A 22,758-nucleotide genomic window follows, 5' to 3' on the forward strand; every position below is an offset into this window, starting at 1 on the left:
TTTAGGGTTTTTTGTTGATGATTTATTAAAGCACATGGATATTTTCTTTAATTTAAGGGTATAGTACCCACATTATATATGATTTATGTTGTTTTGTGTGTCTTAGTGTGAAAACTGTTTCTTTTTTCCTTCTTGAACTGAACTTTGAATGTCAAAGGTTCAGGGAAAACAACAGTGAATCATCATTTATCACTACCTCTCCCTTTCATGACACGCTTAGTACTGTTTGTAGACAGTGCATTCACTCTCTACTTTAATAGCATATAAAGATGTGGTCAAAAGCCAACAAGACACACATTAATGTCATATTAATTATGGGGCTCTTAATGATTTCCTTGAAGTGTTCTTTTTCCAGGATGGACTGATTAAACAGAATATATCTTTGGAGACTTTAAGGAAACAAGAATTGGGTGCACAAGTTTAAAATTATTTTGGAGTTTCTCAATGTACCAGTACTACTGGCAGCAAAACAGCCCCAGACCATGATGCTACCACCACTGTGCTTCACATTTGGTACAATTAATTTAAGTAAACTTCCAATTCTGCCAAGAAAAGTGTTCAAATATCCAGCTAGAATTATGCCAAAGGTTGCTGATGTCTACCAAAAGCAATTGGTTGGGCTATATCTTGCTACAGGACATTTAACCAAATATTAGTGAGGATGTATTTATACGTCTGACCCTGTGTGGATTGGAGAAATTCCCAAACAATTTAAAACCTGTGGATCCAGTTCTTGTTTTTCAGTCATTAAAGAATGTACCCTGGAAAAAAGAAAAGTTCCATGAAATGGTTAAAAACCCACAATCACCATTACCTCTGAGACTAATCCTTCAGACCTGTGAATAATAGTAGCATGCTGTAACCAAGACCGAAACTCACTCTTGCTGCTCTACTAAAGGGAGTATTTGGTGGAGGAAAAAAAGTCTTTCACAGACTTTCAACTCACTAAACAACAATAGGAAGTTATTTAAGAAGGCCATTAAGATGAAAATACTTAACTAAGCATAAAAGAGGAAAATTGTGTTTTCAACAATCTTGCTCTCCGCTTTCCAGGGAAGTATTAGCATAAAAGTTGACTCAGCTGTTGGGGAACTGAATGGAGAAACTAAAACTACACAAAAACATACAGATTGGTTTGCCAGTATTTCTTTTACAGAGAAAGTGTCAAAGTGTAACACTTATGTTGTAGCTGAAATTGATTTGGGTGCCTGTATGTATGTGATTTAGGGCATATCCGACTTTATGCCCCTCACTGTGCAAGGTAGAGAAAAGCCAGTGGTATGAATCATTCATGACAGATGCTGCAAGCAGAAATGGACCAGCAAAAGTCAATAAAACACTAGGCCTGCTACAGCTGATTTAATTGGATTTCATCTGGAAATTCCAGTGTTGTTTTAATTTTAATATCTTATTATTTCCTATGTTGTGTTCAACATTCATTTAATATGAATTCCTGATGCCACGGGATCCCATTATACTGTGAGCAATTATTAAAATCAGTGGGCTACCTAAATTTGTGGCTTGTATGGATCTGGCTATGCTTACATCCTCATCCGTGATTGTATTTAACAAGACTGCCATGGGAAACATAACCTTGATTACCTGTTAGAAGGTATAATCATAGGTCGGTGCAAAAATGGCTTGCTGGATGCACTGCAAATATAAAATACTACATAATGACATACTGAGGAAAAAGCACAGGACATGATTTACAGACAAGGCTGCACTAGGGTCTTTTTAGCTGACGGTTACAGTCTGAAGTTGCAGGCCCACCAGGGGATGGTTTGACAGGGGCTGAAAATGATGAAATCCCTTTGTTTGTGCAATGCCAAATTCATCCCCCATGACAATCACAGACTTTAGTGGAGAAGAAATGACTGTTTACGGCCTCCTTGTTTTGCTCAGCCACACTGCCTACAACCATTTTATAATAGGATATTTTTGGTGTTATAGGCTTTACGAAGTTCTGAGACAAAGCTACATAACTGTGGATTAGATTTGTAACAATGCAACAGGCCAGTTTTCACAGAAAAGAGGGGTATAAAGGTGCTGGACTGGCAACTGCTACGTTTGCCTATTCATGGGAACTGATTAAGAAGTAACTCATCTCTAAGGAGTACAAAAGAGATGGTATAGTACTCAATTAGATTTTTGCACATACAAAAAAGAAAAAGGAAACATAGAAAGGGAAGAAATGGCTGAAACTGAAATTGAGGAAAATAAAAGATATAGAAAAAAAACTAGTTAGGATTGACAAGCTCAATAATAAAAACAGGAATTTACAGTAAAGATATGAATGGTGTTTAATACATTTTGGGTTTCACAACACAGACTCAGGAAATGAACATAAACTAGAGAGGAAGTTCATTTATGAGAGGCAGGTCAACAGTAGATTGCTAAGCTGTACACACACACAAACACATGGAGACCGAGCAGGAGAAAGCAGAGTTGACAAGGTTGGCTTGTGAAGTGTGAGCATCCATGCCAAGCAGGGCCTACACCCAGTGCCAAGGCTGGAGCATAAGAGACGCTTCACCCGCCTGAGGCACAAGCAATCAGTGATGAGGCCTGGGCAGGCTGGGCACTACCCAAGAGAGTGGAAGGCCATCCTCAATGATTAATGAGGGTCGGTGACTGCAGCCGGCAGGTTCAAAGAGTCAGAGGGATAAATGTGGTGAGGGTGGAGGGGGCGGTTGTGGTGAGAGCTGAACCAAAGCATAAATCCTTAAGAGGTTTTTCCCAAGCTTCCACAGTATAAGGGATGTCTCCAATTTCCTTTTGTCTTTGAAAACATCCCCACAAAACATTTGCTAGCAATTCCCATTACTAAGTGACCCTGACTTCATGAATTCTTGCTCTGTAGCATCAGAGCTCATAACAAAAGTTTCTCTGAAGGATAAAGTAGGATTTGGAGGAGTTAATTCTCCCTGCAAATATAACTGTGGTAACAGTTGTACTCACATTTTATTCAGTTACTCACAAGTTGGAGATGTGATACTGTATTCTGGCAGCTGCTGACTAAAACAGATGGCATGATATCTACACACACACACACAATCTGTATACACATTCTTTCCCATCAATAAACACATGAGGACTGTGGATACATTTCGTCTTGGGGTCTCTGGGGAACAGCAGCCAAGTTTAAAAACGTGTTCTTTCACACAAAACTGTTTCTTACGAGCAGCAAACATACCCTTGCATGTTTAGTATGAGTGTGTGGCTGTGTAATCTTCTGACAGTGCCAACCAAGTGTTAGCTGAGTTAAAATGAAAATGACTTTGCTTTACACTGTCCATCCACCACTCACCACCTATCTAACAGGTGCTTTAATGTAATAACACTATGCTGAACTTGTTAGTACTTTGAGAATGAAAATTCACAAGCTGTTGATGATGGATAGTAATACGTTGATCCACTGTGATTTTCTGTATTTGAGACAAACTTTCCCTCAAGTATGTTAAATATAGAAACCAAACTGAGATGCATATAAATCTCATCCAATGTTTGTGAGTGGGTGACTTACAGGAATTTGGAATTCCAAGATCAGGAGCTTGATCTAAATCTAAGCTATTAGGGAACAAAAAAGGGGTTCCTACCTAGATAAAATAGTAATTCTTACTCTAATTTCTTTCTGTATTTGCTGCTTCTTGTTACATTTTTTTGGTAGACCACAGCATATTAATTGGCTAAATGAGAGCCCACATCAACAGGTGTCTATTTCTGTCAATCACATATTGTCACGGGTAGCTGCTGGCATGGTGGCCTCAGGGATTTTTCCTTCTCCATTTTCTTCTGAGAGTGAACAGTCCATTCATCTTAGGGTAGTAATTAAGGTGCAAGATTCATGGTGAGCACTCTGACATCATCGAGGTTGCCAAAAGGTGATCGTATCCTATTAAAACCAGAACCTTTTGTCTTGATAAGGATGCATAAAGCATTTGTTAATTAGGCTGAAATATGTCAGCACCATGCACGGGTCAGATAAGTTTCTCCCTTTTTTCTTGCTTTCGTGAAAAGAATATGGCATAAATATTAGGGAAAGAAAAGCAGGAATGTCCATGTTGCTACTATTACATATGAGGATTGCACACTATGTTGAGATTTTGGAATTTCATTTATCAGTAGAGATGTTTATATATAAATATGTGGAAATGAAAAACAATGAACTCTTTCTCTTTCCCTTTTTGTTGAAATGATGCAGCTGCATTAATGTGAGTTCCTGGTGCAACAGATTGTTGGGTGCACTGGGTTGGCTAGACCAGTGGTTCCCAAGTGGGCACACTCATGAACCCTAGGGTTGGGAAAGGCAGTGTAAAACAACATAAATTATACTAACCAGCAGTGCAGGCAACCCACCACAAAAAACAAACAAACATAAAAATAAAAATTGATTTAAGGCTTTAACAAGACCAGAGAGCTCAAAAAGCTCATCCAGAGTAAGTCATCTGTCTGGAGAAGTTAGCTAAAGCTAATAAGCTCACACGTGAACGCCAAAAACTCCTGGCCTATTTCAAATTAGCAGTAGATCTGATCCAGAGCTGGCCAGACTGTTTGTTTGTTTATTGTTTTTAATAAGGCGATAGAGGCAAAGTACTTGCTAATGGTGTAGCAACACTCCTGCAAGGAAAGCCCACGTGTACAATCTGCAAATAGGCTGTGACAAATAGAATCAAAAGAAGGACTGAACTTTTTGTGTCACTCCACAATCTGCCACCTAGCAGATAAGAACTTTCTTAATCCTGAGGGATTTATTTTGTAGCTTTTAAAGATAAGACATGGTAATTTAATAATTTAAAATAGCTTCTATGTTTAAATATTAGCCTTCAACATAAAGAATAGAGGGTTTTCCTTGAACTGTATATTTTCTTAGCAAACTGTGTCAGCTGGCCTTTTAGTCAGTAGAGTCAATCAAAGATAAATAGAGTATTCAGAGCCACTGGATATCACACAACACCAACACCTCAGATGAAAGCAGAAAGGCACTGAACACATTTATTTACAAGGAGAAAAACTATGTATATGCAGAGAAAAAGATCCAGTCATCCTTGTAAAATGCAGCGAATGCCTGTGAAATGCTGCAGAAAGCTCACCTGCTGCTGGTGCTGCTTCTCCCTGCCACTTTCTCTTTTTAGGTTAGATGCAGTTAATGATTTTTTTTTACCTTCTTATAGATGTTTTATATTGATGTCACAGTTAAGAAATATTTATTGCACTTAATCATTTAGTGGTCTTCAAGTCAAATCTTTCTCTTCGCTTCACTTTCTGCCACACTGAAATGAACACACATACAGCAAAGCTAAGGAGGCGTGTGCACGATGAAACGGAGAGCAGAGCTCGCCAAACCTCTGAATCAAAAAATGCTTTTAAAATATATCAATTTAAAAGGTTTTTCAAACAAATACTGCACCATTTTATACACATACAAACCCAGCTGTGTTACTAGAATGAGTTGAGGTATAAAGAAGTGAAAAGAGATGCACTTTGACTTCATACTGTTACATTGTTTCATTTCACTTGTTCTGTGGACACTAATAATTTTAAATGGGTAAATTATTAATAGTTGTATCGTATTGTATTGTATTGAACTGATGGTACCTGGTGCATCCTACCACAATTTGAGAGAGAAAGACTCCTGAGTATCTCTTCGCTCCCACGTCTCTACACAGAACAGCTGAACCGACACAGTTCTGCCTTTCCATCAATTTGGCTCAGATATGCAACAGTAAATACAGCCTTTATTGTTCGTCTTTACTCTTGCTGTTATAATTTGCAGTTGTGCTTTTTGTGTATAGATAATCAATTGATCTTTTATTCTTTAGTTGTTTTTTTCACAGATATCTTTATTATTGATCTGTTAGAATCAGGAATTAGGATCTGTTTGACCTATCTGTTTGTAATAATGAAATATATTTGTTATTGTGTGGCTTGTCGTTAAAATAATAAAACATATATATTCTCTATAGAGTCATCACATAAAAAGGAAGACACAGATCACAGAACAGAATTAGATATATTATAATTATACATAGTACATAGTAGACAGCAGATGCCTGGGGATCTTGCAAAGTCACAGGATATAAATGTTAAATGATATTAGCGGTGCATTAGCAAGTTCTTAATGAGCTGGACTCTACAGTTTTTAAACTACAGTTTAAAAAAACATCTAGCCTGCAGTCTTTTCAGTTCACTTTGGGAGCTTATGGTTTTGTATCTGTGTGCTGGACGGAGGTAGTGATTCTAAACAAAAGCTGCTTTTCAGGTTGTGACTCATTAGTACACAGTAATTACAACGCAATCAATTTCAGTGTGCTTCCTTATTTTGGCCATCGTCTCTCCGCTCTTTGCACTGGGGTACTTAGAGAAGCTACGGGAACCTTTGTGTGAGCTTCAGAAACTGGAACGAAGAGAGCAAATTACCACTTCTAATTTACCTCCTCCAATTTTTATTCCACGATTAAGCTTGCTATTAATTACTATTATTAATCCCACACAAAAATATGAGGACAATCAATACTTCCACCATACTTTCACAACTATTTTCTCACATCTTTTGGCCTCAATTGTTTTTCACAAAGAAAGAAGGTGGCGAGTAGTAAGTGGGTCACCCCGTTTTTTTTTGTAGTTGAGAAAAGACAAAGGCTTGCTCTGTGGTGTAAGACCGTTAACTGCCTTAGGCTCCAACATGACAGCAAAGGGAAGCTGATGGACTTAAAGGGACAATCAAGTGCCCGAGAACCTTGGCATAAGCGCTGTGGCCACAATTGCCTGTGAGTGAAATAGTAAATATAACATTATGTTTTTTAACACATAAACAAAATGAGTGAATCAAAACTTTTTTTCTTTGGCCACTTCAAAGATTAGAAGCCAGCAAATGATCTGTTGTTACAGTAATAGTCAGTGGTCCTGATTGAGCATATGGTATTGTGGGTCAGTACTGATTGTGATATTGGCATCTAGGAGAAAGGCTACAGACTTTTTCATAACCTGGAGATTTTCACAACATTTGAGGGTTACAACAGCAAATCCTTGGTCTCATTTTGTTCCAGAGTACAGGTCTGCCAGATAAAATTTGTAGGTAAAAAAAAAAGCAGTAATCTTTCACACTTTAAGTGATACAGTCTCTTTTTGGTCTGCTGCGAGCACAATGGTTTTGTGTGTACTTCTATCTCCTCTTTTCGCAGTACACTATAAAGCCAGAAAGAAACTCTTTTCATACCATAGTAAACATTTCTGGCTGTCTGTGTGTATTTTGGTAAAATTGAAGTGTCTACATTTAAATATGAGATCTTCAAAGCAGAGGCTGCCTAGCAATTTCTAAGTCTGCTCTAAGGGTAAGGGTAAGAAACAGATTACAGGTTAGCTGAGTGGAAGGGTTGTATGTGAATATGTGTATAGATAAGTGGTTGGGGTTAGGGTTATATGATGAAATTAATCAAGAAAGCTTGCACATATTTTTTTTAAATGTATTAAAGAATATATTTCATTGTCACTCTCGCCCTCTCTTCTTCCCAGGCAACTATTATGGGACCCCTAAGCCCCCTGCGGAGCCGAGCCCTGTACAGCCAGACCTGGTGGACCAGGTTCTGTTTGATGAGGAATTTGACACGGAGGTCCAAAGAAAACGCACAACCTCTGTCAGTAAGATGGACAGAAAGGACAGCGCTGCTCCAGAGGAGGAAGAGGAAGAAGAGAGGCCTCCTTTGGTCAACGGACTGACCGGTGAGGGACACCGCTGTTTTTAATTTTTTCGTGGCTTTCACAAGTGTTAGTTAGCATTCTCTGCTAGCTGTATTACAGCTCCCTTCATTACTGGCTTTCTACACATTTAAACCCCAGCACTTTTTTGTTTGCTTGATTTATTTATTTTTCCAGCAGTTCATTATATTGTTCTCAGAATGCAAAACAGCAGGACCTTTTTACTTTTCTCCTTATCATTCTTCTCTCCAAATAAACATTCTCAGGATTAGCTGCTCTGCATGCAAGGTCGGCACTAAATCACAGCACTGCAAAGTCAAAATGTAGCCAAAGTCTGTCTGAGATCAATAGAAGCAATCCCTCGGGTAGAAAGATAGTTTGTGCTCGTTTCATTCGCATACACGGATGCCACTGCATGACTCAGCTAAGAGCTAATAGTGAGGATGAAATTGTAGCAGTAGTGAAAGTCATTACCTCAAGACACTCTTTTATTTTAAACACTACAAAAAGTAGAGTCGTGTGTTGCATATGCAAATTGAAAAATGTATCTCGAGTGGCAACAGCAGCAAATGCTAAATTAAGAAAGGTTTCTTTTCTTCTCAATTCTGAGTGCTTGCAACATGTTTTTAAAAATGAAGACGAAAAAAAAAAAGATCTGAAAAATAAATTGTGCGTAGCCGTAGTTCAGGCAGGCAGCAAAGTCAAGCTTGGCTGCAACCCTGCACCTACAACCCCACTGTGTCAGTGCCGGCCCACATGACCTGATGTCTCGGTTGACACGCTTCTATTCTATTTAACAAACAAATATCATACCCCTCCTCTTCCTTTCATGCTTTGTCTATATGCTCATGGGCATGGACCTTATGTGTAGAAGGACACATTAGGTCCCAGAGATATAATACACGGATTCGAATTCTAAAATAAATAAATAAATACATTTTCTTTTAAAAAGATCAGTTATTGTATTAGGTTGAATTTCTATATTTCAAAGTAAGAAATTGTCAGAGATATGCATTGTCATCTCTGGATGGCAGTGTAGACCTCAACCAAGAGAAGATACTAATTATAGACAAATATCACTATTAATTAATAATAATAACAATAATAATGGATTGCATTTATATAGCACTTTTCTAGGCACCCAAAGCACTTTGCAATTCCACTATTCATTCACACACTGGTGGAGGCAAACCACAGTTGTAGCCATAGCTGCCCTGGGGCAGACTGACAGAAGCGAGGCTGCCATATCGCGCCATCGGCCCCTTTGGCCAACACCAGTAGGCGGTACGGTGCAGTGTCTTGCCCAACGACATAATGGCCAGGATGGACAGAGCTGGGGATCAAACCAGCAACCTTCCGGTTACAAGACGGGCTTCCCAACCCCCTGAACCACGTCAGTTGTCTCACTGAAAATACATGAATTCTTCATATGGTTTTAGAGTGCCCACTTAAAGAGGTAGCAGCTGGCATATTTCTGGGCCTTGAATGTAGTTAAGTACTGATTGTACATTTCTTTCATGTAATTTCGGGGTTTTTAGCAATCTTGCCTGCACAAATTTGCAACAGCTCTTCTGTTTATATTTCTTTGAAAGGGCTGAAAGCAGCTGTACCCTAGAGCAAGTGTCTGTGTGTAGTCGTTTATTCAGACTTTATAAATGCAGAAACATCTTTCTGGTTCTATCATGAAAAAGGGCCCTGGTTTCAGTACAAAGAGCTCTTGACTTCTTCCAGTCAACAGTTGTCACTATTTTTCCCCTGCCATTCCTTTATTCCAGCCAAACAGAGTGAGCATTCAATGCCACGACAAAGCTAGGTCACACACAGCCAGATGAAACCTGCAGATAAGAGCCTCACCCAGACAGGCACACATACACATCAAGATTAGGCAAATACCCTCACGCACAAGCAACACTATGATGCTAATAGAGTTGCGATGTAGCGCTCCCGGCTGGGCTGAAGCATTGGTCAACTCTGCTCTTGCCTGGGAGGCAGTTCTCAGTACATCACTACTGACATGCAAATCCTATGGCAATTGCTGCTCTTCCGTCCTCTTTGCGTGTACTCTCTCTGTCTCTCTCGCTCGCTCTCTCTACCCCTTACACTCCTGGGATGTAACAGTCTAGCTAGTGTACAGAGGAAGAGCAGCTCGAGCAGCAGCAGCAGCAGCAGCAGTAGGGAGAAATGCAAGGAGCCCAGAGGAGCTCCAATGGCGCCACATTCTCACGTCCTGTCTCCTTCTCCTTCTATCATCTCCCACACCACTACTCCCAACCCATTCCTATTTCTTTCTCCATGCCCATGTCCCTCTCCCCATGCCTGGCCACAGAGCACAAGGACAAAGCAGAGTGGAGGAAGACAGTGCCCAGCTACAACCAGTCAGCCGGGGCCATGGACTTGCGTATATGGAACACAGAGGATGAAAGTCAGGAGCCCTTGCCTAAAAACTGGGAGATGGCCTACACAGAAACCGGCATGGTCTATTTCATCGAGTAAGTAGCCTTTCTACTGTGACTTCCCTGTCTTGTTTTTGTCCTATTACACTCCCATTACATCACCATTGTTCTAATCCCATTGCTTGTAGTCCCAGTTTCTTCTTCATCTCTTTGTTTCTGCCTTGTTAACCCAGTATGTTTAGAGTTCTGACTTTTTCTGCTTCCTATTCAGTGCAACTCTCTGTACTGAATTACCAGCAGGTGCTGAACATGGAAGTTGTCTGTAGACTCAGCCATTGCAGTGGAGTTGAGTCTCAATAAAGTTTTTCCTTTTATTTCCCCTGCGTTTGATGTTGGTTTTGTTGGCTGCCGCTAAAAGCAGCAGGCCCGCATTGTTTACCTGGCCCATTAGTGTGGCAAACAGTCAATGCTGAGCCACTGAGAGAGCCAAGTAAAGCTGCCTGCTGCTAAATCAATAGCTCATTCTGCCAGTGAGAGAAACAACAGGGTAAATGGAGCTCGCCACCCCTGACCTGCTGTCTTAGTTCTGCTCTTTATGATCTCTGCAACTGCTCACTCTTTTATCTTTCTGTGTCATCCCTTTCCATCTTTCTGTAATCTGTGACTTTTTTTTTCTTTTCATCTCCCTTATGCCTCAAACGGTCCTCTGAGCTTTGTTAAAACTGTACTAATATTTTTAAAAGGTTATTTAATAAAGTATTTGATCCCAAAAGATTAAATACTAGTCATAATCCTGTTTTGGGAGAGCTCTGTTCGTTTGCTAGAGATGGAAAAACACTCCCCGGGTGAAGTGGCTCCCAAGAGATCTAAGCGCTAATTGCTCAACTCTAATGGCATCTTAAGTATTTGAAAAATAATTTAAACTGTGCTTAAAGCCCTGTATCTTTTTCATATTACAGTCATAACAGCAAGACCACCACCTGGCTGGACCCACGTCTTGCCAAGAAAGCCAAGCCACCTGAGAAATGCGACGAAGGAGGTGAGGCAATAGGAGCTAGCTCTGTGATAAGTAACAATCGCGCAGGCACTTACAGCCATCGAGTCCGCTCACATGCTACCTACACTTTTCCCAAGTCCTTGTTGTATTGAAGGGTTTGTGTGTATGAACTGCATCCCTGCCTCTCTGAAGGGGGCGCTGGCTAACAGACGGATACTGAACAGCTGAGCGCTCCTGGTCACAGTCATGCTGGTGACACAGCACAAACCCCCAGTCCTCAGTCCGCCCGTCTCCTCCTAATGGTTTCGTGGACACATGCAGAGAGCTCATCAGTGCAGCATCTCTCAAAAGGCAATTTTCTATGGCTCCTCTTGCGTAAAGATCTCCTCTGCGCTGCGTGTGTTTGTCACACAGCAGCAGAAACCCGAGATGCTGAACACATACACACCACTGGAAAGAAGGGCTGTTATTTTTTCCTGGGAGGCTTTCTAACAACACACGGTGTCCCCCCCTCCCCTCCCGCCCGTCTTCCCCTTCCTCCTCCATAGTGTGTATCAAGTCTTAAACACATAGTGACAAATAAAAGAAGGCCTCCTGTTCTGTAGGTGTAGCTAAGCATGCTGTGATGGTGCCAGTCAAAACACCACACTTCATTGAGTGTGTCCAATTGTCCATGTAGTGCCTCAGCAGTATCTTAAGTGATTTGAGTCAGCCTTTTCCCTGTCTGTTTTTTTCCCTTTCATCCAGAGTTGCCCTATGGCTGGGAGAAGATTGAGGATCCACAATTTGGCACATACTACGTAGAGTAAGTAAAATTCTCTCTTCCTTTTATACCTGGAGATCCATAGAAATCTACACCTGTTGATAAGCATGCATGGTGATATTGAGTCTCTTAGTCTCTTTCCTGAAGAGACATCATTCTCGACCTTTATAGGTTTTCTGAAGCTGTTTCTGCATATTTGACTTCTCTAAAATGCCCATTTAGAATGGTTTCTATTTCAAGATATTTTTGTATATTCTGCAACATAAAGCCATATCACTTAATACCAAGCATATACATGTTGAGCTGCTGGATCTCAGGGGAACCTGTGGGACACGTGATAATAGTACATTATGCAATTGTGCAAACAGTAGTTTCCCACAATTCTGCTGAAAGCACCCTTGTGGGAACTAACAAGTGAGCTACAGCTTTGTCTGTGTATCTGAAAAAGAAAATACAGTGGAGACAACAGACAATGAAGATTTAGAGGTCCCTGAGATGGAAACGAGGGTGAGATTCAATTCTGATCGAGAGTGTAAACAAGAGCACAGTGTTTCATTTTAGTGCCATTACTGTGAACAAAGAGGAAGAGACCCGCAGGCAGGGGGGAAATATAGGCGCCTGTTTATGCAAGAGGGTCATTGAGAGGCTCTCTCTCTCTCTCCCTTCTGTCTCTGTGTTTTTTTTGTCTGGCAAATTTTATTGTGAATGAACGACCAAATGCAACGACGTGACGCAAAGTCTCACTGTGTCTACAAAACATGAGGCGTGGCAATCAAGGATTGAGAAAGTGAGACAGAGCAAAAGAGGAAATGACAGAAATGAAGGAAATAGAATGTTTATCTCTTCAGACATAATGGCGAGGGTATCTCTGTGCATGAGTCATACGCAGTAAGAGTGCAGAGTACCCATGCACACACACACACACGCGCGCACACACGTATACAGTCAGTGTCTCAGGATGTGGCTGATTCACTGTGCAGCATCAATGCATTTTCTCTTCCTAAGGTGCTGTAATGGTGATTTACAACCGTTAAAGCTTATTATGCAGATGAGCTACCTCTCTCCATTACCATCTAACCGTGGAAGGACATTTCCCTTGGTAACAGGAAATGTTTAAGCACACAGGTGTGACTGCAAATCATTAATTGTTTTTAGATTAAGTTTCGTGTTAAGTCCCCCAAGTATAGCTGCTGATCCTGGATTGGCAAAGCCTGGTTATATTAGGAAACTTCTGGAACGATACCACCTCAGTGCCTGTAATGTGAAAAAGGGCACATTTTTATTTCTGTCATTTTGCTGTTCATTAAGTCTTTTTATTCTCGCATTATGAGGCATTGAGCAGATGTTTATCCCAGCTATACAATATGGGCCCATAGCATGAAAGATTGCTACTGATTTCCTCCATGTAAATTCTCTCAGAATTCATTGGGCATGACAGTTAATTTATTTTTAATTAATGAGGTTTAGATATTCTCTCAAACCATTTAAATGTGCAGCAGTTCTGGCAAAGACAGGTTAAAGATTTTCGTAATGTATTTAGAACAGCTCACATATTATAAAGACAGCCTGTCTGCCTAGCACATGTTATGTCACAAACAGCCCTCGTATTCAAATCGCAGGTTTGCATGGCAGGCAAAGAACAGTATCTGCTCTTTGGACAAGCACTATTCAGCGATACCAAACGGTGAACCATCAGTTGGCAGCTCGGACTGTCAACTGACATGAGAAACTCAGTAATAGATCAACAGTATGCAATCGAAACAAAAAAACATTTATATTTTCAATGCACATTCTAGCTTTATCTAACATTCTGATTTTTGCTCATTTAATATTATATTCCCTGTACAGCCACATCAACCAGAAGACCCAGTTTGAAAATCCAGTAATGGAAGCTAAGAGAAAACCAAGTGTGGACACGCCCATTGCAGCACCTCCACAAGCTGCTACGCCCTCAGGTAACTGCACCTACAACGCTCGAGCCGCAGGCATATTAAAGTGGTTCATACACAAGGAAGGCTTGAGAACAAATTGTCAAATTTTGTCCGTTTTGTACAGAAAACTGTCAGTGTGGAGGAAAATGGGTACTTTCTTTGAAAATCCAGTCATTAGAAGTTGAAGTTTCAGCAACATTTGTAATGAAGAACAACTTTACTGCTTGACCACTGCATTTCAGCCTGTAGCCTTCATCAAGATCAACATTAAAATCCAGTCATTACCATTACTAAACACACGCTTGAAGAGTTTTATAGTAGACACATAGGTCTAAATTGCATTCTGAGATTTGAATTAGCAAAAGTTGCATTTACCTCAAAACTCAGGTCTTGTCTTTGTCAGTATTATAATACTTTAAATGTATCCAGTTATTTTGGGGATTAATTACAACCAACGTGCTTCTATAAAAGCTTTAGTCAAACATGTCCAATTTGGGCTCATGACAAATGTATAAATCAGCCCTAAGATCAAAATTTGTTAGTTGAATCCAGAAATGGCTAAAATAGATTTTGACCCCTAAATATTGGCAAAAATGGCCCAATTGGGGGTAGGTGCTAATTTTCTGATGGTCACACTCCCCAAACTCGTCACCCTGGGTTGATTAAATTGGACTCATATGAATTCAAATTGTTGACAAATTTACAATAAAATACATGTTAGTAGGTGCTAAACATATGCAGTCATGTCTGAAAAGGGCAGCATATTCTTTCCCAATGCCCTGTTGAAGACATTGTGATCTGCAGAATTTCCAAAACTGAAATACATTTAACCTTTGCATGTCCTTCATTGGTGCCCTAGCTTGTTCAGAAACTAAACAAGTGTGATGTCCATAGAGAGATGAACTAATATGTGATTATTTAACGTTTCATATAACGGCTTCCTTATCTAGACTTGATGAAATATTATGTAATGAAGCAGCCAGATGAAAAGCCAATGTTGAAATTTAAATTTGCGTGTATAAGTAATGGACATACATATAAAAGTTTTTACTACTCAACTATTTCAGTTGTCAGATTTGGATTCAGCTTTCATGTCAGATTCCATATGAAGAAGCAAGAAAACCTCTAAAAAGTTATTGACCTGATGGCTGTCTTACAGGAAATTCAATCATGAATCTTTAATTAAACAAAATGTTTTGTACTAGTGTGTCTTTGACTTATGGTTTCTGATAAACAGCCCATAGCCTCTGAAGCAATGATATTCAATTTGAATAATGGAACAGTGCTTCACTGGGCGGCAGAATTCATTTTGACAAGTAGATATGATATAGGGCGGGTTCTGAGGTCTCTTTGAAATCCTTTTGCCACAGTCACTCATGGTAGTTGAAAGCCCTCTTTAGAACAGAGGGAGGGAGTTAAATAAGAGAGACAGAGAAGGAGAGAGAGGTGACTGCCGTTGAAAGTGACTTACGATCATAAATTGCATTTCCACTGGGTCATCTACTCATCATTTACCACCTGTGGGGAATGCTCCTGCTTGATGATCTAATCACCCTCTTCTCAGTAAATATAAAGGTCTGAGAGACAGAAGACTAGGTTGTTGTAAAATGTGCAAGAATTATAATGCTCTTCTGCGTGTGAACACAAAAGGCATGGCCTCATTTGTATTCAAACTAGCCTCTGTATTTCAGACACCCTTTGGACACAACTGTCTGCCTCAGTCGGTTGCACGCAGACCCCACCTCCCACAGCTGAGCCTTTCTGCAGTTTGTGGATGATATTGCTGCGTACCGCCGCCTCCAGCTTCGACTGCCTCCCCTGTGCTTGTTCTCCAAATTCCCACCCTTGTTAATGAGAATTAATGGCTAGTGGTCTTGTGCAAGTGTATGGACGTGCGTGAGGTGGCTTCTAAACACTGTTTTGACAAGGCTGGCTAACCTGACCTCCCAGACAATGCCGCAGAGCACAAGAGCAAAGCGCCGCCCTATGTTCAGCCATAATTATCATGCTGAGAATCCTGTCAGACATTTCATATAATCGCTTCACCCTAAGGAAACTTGACTGTCCCTTTGTGGCCTACAGCTTAATCAAGACCATGTAAACATGGCTTTGGTGTGTAGCTCCCTTTTCATCCCACTTGTGATTGTCTCTCTCCACTACTGTTATGCCAGTATTGCCTTCGAGGTGATTGTGCGAGAAAGACTGTTTCAGTATGTCGGAGCTATCTGACAGGGATTAGTTCCATCATAAATCATACTTATTACACACTTGTGCCCCAAGTTGTTCAGGAGAATTTCATGTTTTTGTACCTGCTTGCAAATCCTTGCTCAACATAGACTGACATTTGTTAGAATATCCCTTGTACTTGTCCGGCACTGACGCAGCAGTGTCATCTAAGTCATACTTGGCATAATCTTTTTTGTCTTTTCAGAGCGGTCATGTTCCTCTGCCAATTGCCATGCAATTATGCAAATCACAATCCCATGACACATTGAGAGTGGTGTAGGAGACAGGGGAAGGGGGGACTTCTATCTGTGCTCTCCCTAATGAGATTGATGTCCCAGCATCTATCAGTGTGGGAACTGCCAGAGTAGAAGCCCAGCACGCAGGGACAGAGCACATAACTCACAATCTCATAGGCACACACCACAGAGAAGGGCAAGCTCGGATTTAGTTAAAATTTCTCTCTTTCTGTCAAGGCTAACTCTATTTCTTGCTGTCTCTTTCTGTCTCATCACTCTTATCTTGCTCTCTTTTGCACAAATGCACACCTACACACACACACGCGCGCGCACACACTGTCTAATATAATTCTGTTCCTGTCTTCTATAAAAGCGCCCCATTTACACATTCTGCAGGCAACACAAAGGAAATTTGCAATGAAAAGTTTACCTGGAAAATGTCAGGTGCGTTTCAGGATGGATTTATCACTGCAGTGAAAAGAATTGGTTGTTTGCGGGGAGACTTGGGCAAACTTTAGGCATTTTGCAATAACTAGGTGTTTATTGGCTTTGTAAACAGAGCAGTGGTTTTGCAAGTTGTGTGTCTCTGTTTGTGTGTGCGCGTGTGATTTGTTGGAGTTTGCGCTCAAACTGTGAGTTCTTAGTGTTCATGTAATTACTAGCAGTAAGTGATGTGCTGTCAGACATGTTGTCACTGTGCGAGTATTGTTATGATGGTGACAGATGGCAATTTATGAGCAAGCGTTTCAGTGTCTCTTCCTATACTGGGCTCATTTTCGCATACACGTACAATTCCGTCTCACAAACTTTTGAACTACAGAGGCTTGCTGCATTCATGTGTAACTGACGCCACTGTGACTTCATTTACAGTTTAAAAGATGAAAAGACATCCAATTACTTTTAAACTGAAACAGTTTCCAGCAGGTAAACAGAAGCAATTAAGTGAATTTTGACACTTTTTTGCCTTCTGTAGAACACCAGGCAAAATTTTAAATGAACTAATCACATTGGAATCTGTTTATTTTGATGTGTTTAAACTAATATTCTTTAGAAATCAGGCCTTTTCCCAGCTGAAATGTAAATATGTTAGTTTTCAGTTGTTCATTTAGCCACTTCTGAAGCTTTTGCTGTCTGTACATGTGTTCTGTCCGAACATTTTTGTGTGTGGAATTGAAAGCATGGTGTAAAGAATGTGTTCACACCCCAAACATTTAGTGCAATAATTTTACTGAGCGTACTTGTGATATTAGATCATTAATGATTACCTTCTGTCTACGTCTCCTTTAGGTTCCACAGCAGAGGAGCCTGGCAGGGGAATGTGGGGGTTTACTCGAGATCCAACTCAGTTGCAGGGCAACATACTTAAGACAGCACTTAGAAAAAGCCCCCAGGGCTTTGGATTCACCATTATTGGCGGAGACCGACCTGACGAGTTCCTCCAGGTCAAAAACGTCCTGCCAGATGGGCCTGCAGCACATGACAAGAAGATTGCCTCAGGTAACATTCCCCACAGACATAATGTTTTTTAAGTATCTGGTTCGCATGCTGTTTTAACAGTTGGAGACCACCCTGCTGTAATTTGTTTCCATGATGCAAGGTAATACAATTGTTTAAAAGCAAAGTCAACAAAATCCAGTGTCACATTCACGTGTACACGGGTAACTGTGCATGGCATTTATCTTTATTCACGCAGTAACACTTAAGCTGGGCATTAGCATACATTCTGTACATAATACAGCTTAATGTGCCCTTTGTGTACACACAAATAAACACATTCGGAGGCAAAAAACCGAACAGGCACTTCACTCTGAATATCACATTGCTTGATCAAGCAAAGACAAATGTTTATAGGCAGTGTTCAGTGGAGCAGCTCGAAAAATAGAGAAGTCATCAATAAACCCGTGTGTAGTTTATAGTAGAGGCTCACATTTTATACGCACTCGTATATTAAAAATGTAATTAGCCTGCATTCAGGCAGCATGGCTGCAGGTTGACATGTGTGCTTATGTAAAAACAGGGGATGTATATGAGTCTGCCATGTAGTGTGTTTTGCAAGTGGCACAGTAAGTTCTTTATTGTTGCATGTTCTAGTTCTGTGATCACATGCATGGTGACTGTATTAATTTGAAGTATGTTACTGTGTAATGCCTTAAGATTCACATTACCGTAGTATTGATTGCCGAGCCATTGCGACTGCTGAGAATCAACTTAGTGGAGCAAAGAGAATAATTATTTTCAGTGTTTCATTTCCCTTGAGAAGGAGGGTAATTGACTATAACAAAAGATGAATGTAATTAATTTCATTGGGTTTTAATTGCAAGCAGTAGACTGTAACATCTTCAAGTAGGTTTTTTTTTTTCATTTCTGAGTATTGGCCTACGGCATTTATTTATGCTAAAGGTTGAGTGTTTGAACTTTGTGAGAAAATATATTTCGCTTAGCTTTTTGAATATGTAGCTGTTGAACTAATCGTATGAGCGACATGTAGTTGGTCTGAACAAGCAACAAACTGGAATATGAAGCTCACTCACGAGAGTGAAAACGTAGCCTTTGTTTTTTCTTTGGTAAAGTATCGATTGTGTGGGTGGGCAATCCACCTCTGGGCATCTAGCCACCTAGCTAGTTCAGCAATTCAGCTGCTTATCCAGACCTATATCTGGGGCAGGCCAGGGGTGATTAGAGTCTATCCTTTACAGTACATGGAGATAAAAGGAGGAAAAAGAAAACACGTCAATGACCTCGTTTTATTTTTCTCTCTCGCACACTCCCTCCTCCCCCATTAACATGTTTGAATTTTTTAAGATATAGGAGTCTACTTATGTAATCCAATTGCATAATTGCGCTTATCCCCATGTCTTTTTATTGGTGTATTGTTGTAATAGTACTTTTCAAAATTTCCTTTGGCATGGTGATGAATACAGAAATTTAAATTTTGTCCAATTTTTTTCATGTCACAAACGTGTAAAAGCTTTTTGTTCTTCTTTAGGTGACGTAATTGTGGACATTAATGGGACATGCGTGCTGGGAAAGACTCATGCTGATGTCGTGCAGATGTTCCAGTCTATCCCAGTCAATCAGTATGTGGACATGGTCCTGTGTCGGGGCTACCCTCTGCCAGAGGACACCAGCAATAGTGAGGAGGCATCGAGCAACCTCAGTGCCTCTAAGGACACTTCTCCTTCCCCTTCGACACCACAAGACCTCAATTATGCTGTCAACGATGGAGCAACCCTTTCTCGGCAGACTGCATCAGTGCCACCTATAACCAACGGAGGACGCCACCACCATCCTCATTCCCATCAACACCACCACCTTCCACATGCCCTTAATCAAGAAGGGCCTGACCCTACTCTATTACAGCCGGAGCTGGTGAGTGTGCCCTTGGTGAAAGGCCCGGGAGGTTTTGGCTTTGCTATAGCGGATTGCCCCCTGGGACAAAAGGTAAAGATGATCCTGGACGCCCAGTGGTGCCGCGGCTTGTTGAAGGGTGATGTTATCAAGGAGATCAACAGACAGAATGTCCAAACTTTGAGCCACTCGCAGGTGGTCGACATCCTCAAAGACCTGCCTGTGGGCAGTGAGGTCAACGTGCTGGTGCTTAGAGGAGGTGAGTCAGCAATGATGAAAGTTCACTTTGCTGCTATTGTACTATTGTACACTTCTGCTGCAGGTAAGCCTGCAACACTGACATTATAGAAGGATATCACAGGTGGTGAGTTTACAGTACGTATGTTGTGACATCGCTGATGTCTATATTAATCTGCTGTTTAGACAAAATACAGGCGTTAGTGCTATTTAGAGCCACGTTTCTGAAGTTACTTTAATCCTCACTCACCTTTACGCCACCTGTTCTATTTCTTTACTTTCTTTTGGCCAAAAGAAAACACAGAGCGTAACAGTCTGGTGAACAGTCTGCTTCCATTTGTAAATAATTTCCTGCGAGAAAGTGAGACATTGTCAAAGAGATTTCAACTGTAGAAGAGGTGAGATTTAATGTAATGCACAATGTTTTAATTTAAAAATAACAGCACGCATTGTGGTGTTCAGTAGGTGTTGCTTGAATACACAGACTCTCCCAATGTTAAATAAAGCAATTTCACGCTCTGGTCTACACCAGCTCTGCATCATCCACCATGCACTTTCCCAAACAGGGAGGAAGTCATGCTTAGTCACATGATGAGCTATGCTAGGAAGGTGCAAATAGATGGCAGTTTTGGTGATTCACTTGCTGCCTGGAGAGAAAGTGAGAGGGGAGGTAGGAGTGATGGAGCACAGTGAATAATGATTGCCCTTCTTCTTACTTCATGCTTTCACAGATTTGAAGGGCTTGTTCCTTTATGCCTTTACTGCAGTGCAGTAGCCTAGATTCAAGAGATCAGTGTTGCACCCACATATCAGATGTGCACAGCTGGGGTCTACGTTGAGCTCCAGGGGGTTGTAGTTTGTGTGTATGCTGCTGTGCCAGCCTGATATGCATTTTTTAATTGCAGTGCATATGGAGGATTTGTGTGTTAATGTTTAAAAAAAAGCAGATCATAGCTTTCCAGGACTAAAAGGAGTAGTGCCGCAGGGCTTCCCTCAGGTCACCCATGGACTGGGATTAGGGTAGGCTTTACTCCCAGCCGGGGGCTAGAACTACCTTCTAATGACAGCAGAGCAGTGAGAAATGAAACAGGAAATTATTTGGCCTTGCTCCCTATACTGGATTTAAATCTGGAAATGAGACAAAGTGCCCTTCCCCATGGGTTGTGTTCTGAACTCAGTATCTGAGATATGATATGATCAGAGATTGTGAAAATGGAGATATTGCCAGTGAATTTTTACATAATATTGGAAATGGGGGGGTGGGGGAACTAAATGTTTTTTTATTAAATCGATGCCAGTAATTGTCTTTGTGATAAATTGATTTGATGAAAATTCAAATTTGAAAAGCTTCAGTGTTTATGCTGCTCTAGTAATGTAGCTAACAGCTGGCAGGTTTAAACCACAGAAATGCATGTTTTCCCATGGCTTAAGGTCATCTGTCTCTCATCCCATAAACCGTTCATGCAACTGGAGTCTACTGCCCCCTACTGGTTTACTTACACTCTGGTTCACATTCTGCTCTGTGACCATGACCATGTCAGAGAGAACAAAAACAAAAGCTAAATCTGAAACCTATGAGCAAGTTCACTGTGTGAGTCGGTGGAGAAGAAGGTGCAGATTCTGTATAAGAACCGAGAGAGGGTTTAGTCTTGACATTCAACCACTTCAGGCCAAAAGTTCAAATCTGTAGTAGAGTGAAGAAAATGCAAAATGCAACTCGTCCTTAAATAATTTAATCTGATGTAAGCAGATGTTTGCTGTTGTGTTGTTAATGACGTCACTTTAATTCCCACTTCTGTCTCTCTGCTCACAGGTCAGACGTCTCCAGTGAAGTCACTGAAACCAGTAAGTTTTCTGTCAGTTCAAATCCATTTTGTATGATGAAAAAAATAGACTCTGCTGCTAAAACTGCTGATGAATTATTAAACCAGAAAACTTTTGTCTTGGTTACCCGCAAGCCCCAGCGTGTAAACGTGTGCGTGCTGTAGTAGCTGCTGTTAGAAGCATCATTCAAGGAGCCCACATTAGCCAGGCTGTTATTTCTGGAACTGCATGTGGGTAAATATGCTGGCTTCTGGCAAACGGCAACTTAGCATCCCTCTGTGTATGGGTGTTTAAGATGATATGCCATGTTCAACAGCTTGTTCCTCTGCTACTCCTCCATGATGCACTCTTAAAATAGAGAGTGTTGGGGCACCGACAGGCTTACTCATACTGTTTTATTTGTTCAATGCATAATTATTTAGATCTGTATGGATGTACTATTTTATTTTCTTTCATTTTATGCTGGTGGAGTAGTTTGTCACTCTGGACAAGCTTTAATGATTTTTTTCCCTCCATTAGCTACCTTCCTACTTTAGACATAAATCATTGCTATAGTATAGAATACCTTTTATTAAATAACCTGCAGACATAATACAATGATGCTGAACACATTGGCAAAAAATATGTAATATATAATCCATTAGTTTAATGGATGATTGCCTTATAATGAGCTCGTGCTTTACCATCTTGTATATCACATTGCTTGTCTCTATGTTGCAGTGCACAGGTCCCATGTCTCACGGAGTAGCCCAGCCTACTTCACACCAGGCACCTCATTCGGTGCCCCAACAAATGGTCCATCCGTTCCCTCAGCCCACGATGCAGCAGCAGAGGCAGGAGATGATCAGCAGCACAGAGACCCTAAGTCAGCCTGAGGCATCCCCCAATGCATCAACGTTCTCCTCCAGCACCCTGCGCTCAGCTTCACCCAAACCAGATGCATCTGAGCTCTACCTCAAGTCCAAGGCCATTCTAGACAGCAAGCGTAAGTACAAGAGTACTTATACTTACACAGTTTACAGTAGTAAACTTTACTACAGATGCAAAGATTTATTTAATTCATTCATGTTTTTTAACGTATTTTTTGGATTAGTGAAATTAACAA

The 22,758-nt window shown here is 40.8% G+C and overlaps 1 protein-coding gene across 1 annotated transcript in view; it reads left to right on the plus strand.

The window, feature by feature from the left end:
• Positions 1-22,758, plus strand: part of magi3a (membrane associated guanylate kinase, WW and PDZ domain containing 3a) — a 107,726-nt gene that overhangs the window by 76,069 nt on the left and 8,899 nt on the right. The window contains exons 4-12 of the mRNA XM_085345209.1: positions 7,516-7,722; positions 10,025-10,187; positions 11,051-11,130; positions 11,836-11,893; positions 13,700-13,806; positions 17,532-17,741; positions 19,231-19,851; positions 21,643-21,674; positions 22,374-22,638. Coding sequence (XP_085201335.1) covers positions 7,516-7,722; positions 10,025-10,187; positions 11,051-11,130; positions 11,836-11,893; positions 13,700-13,806; positions 17,532-17,741; positions 19,231-19,851; positions 21,643-21,674; positions 22,374-22,638 — 1,743 coding nt within the window. The remainder of the gene's footprint in view (positions 1-7,515; positions 7,723-10,024; positions 10,188-11,050; positions 11,131-11,835; positions 11,894-13,699; positions 13,807-17,531; positions 17,742-19,230; positions 19,852-21,642; positions 21,675-22,373; positions 22,639-22,758) is intronic.

Source organism: Diplotaxodon limnothrissa, linkage group LG20 (assembly GCF_057381915.1).
Source record: "Diplotaxodon limnothrissa isolate DT_005_m linkage group LG20, D_limnothrissa_male_GT1.1, whole genome shotgun sequence".
NCBI classification, from domain to species: Eukaryota; Metazoa; Chordata; class Actinopteri; order Cichliformes; family Cichlidae; genus Diplotaxodon; species Diplotaxodon limnothrissa.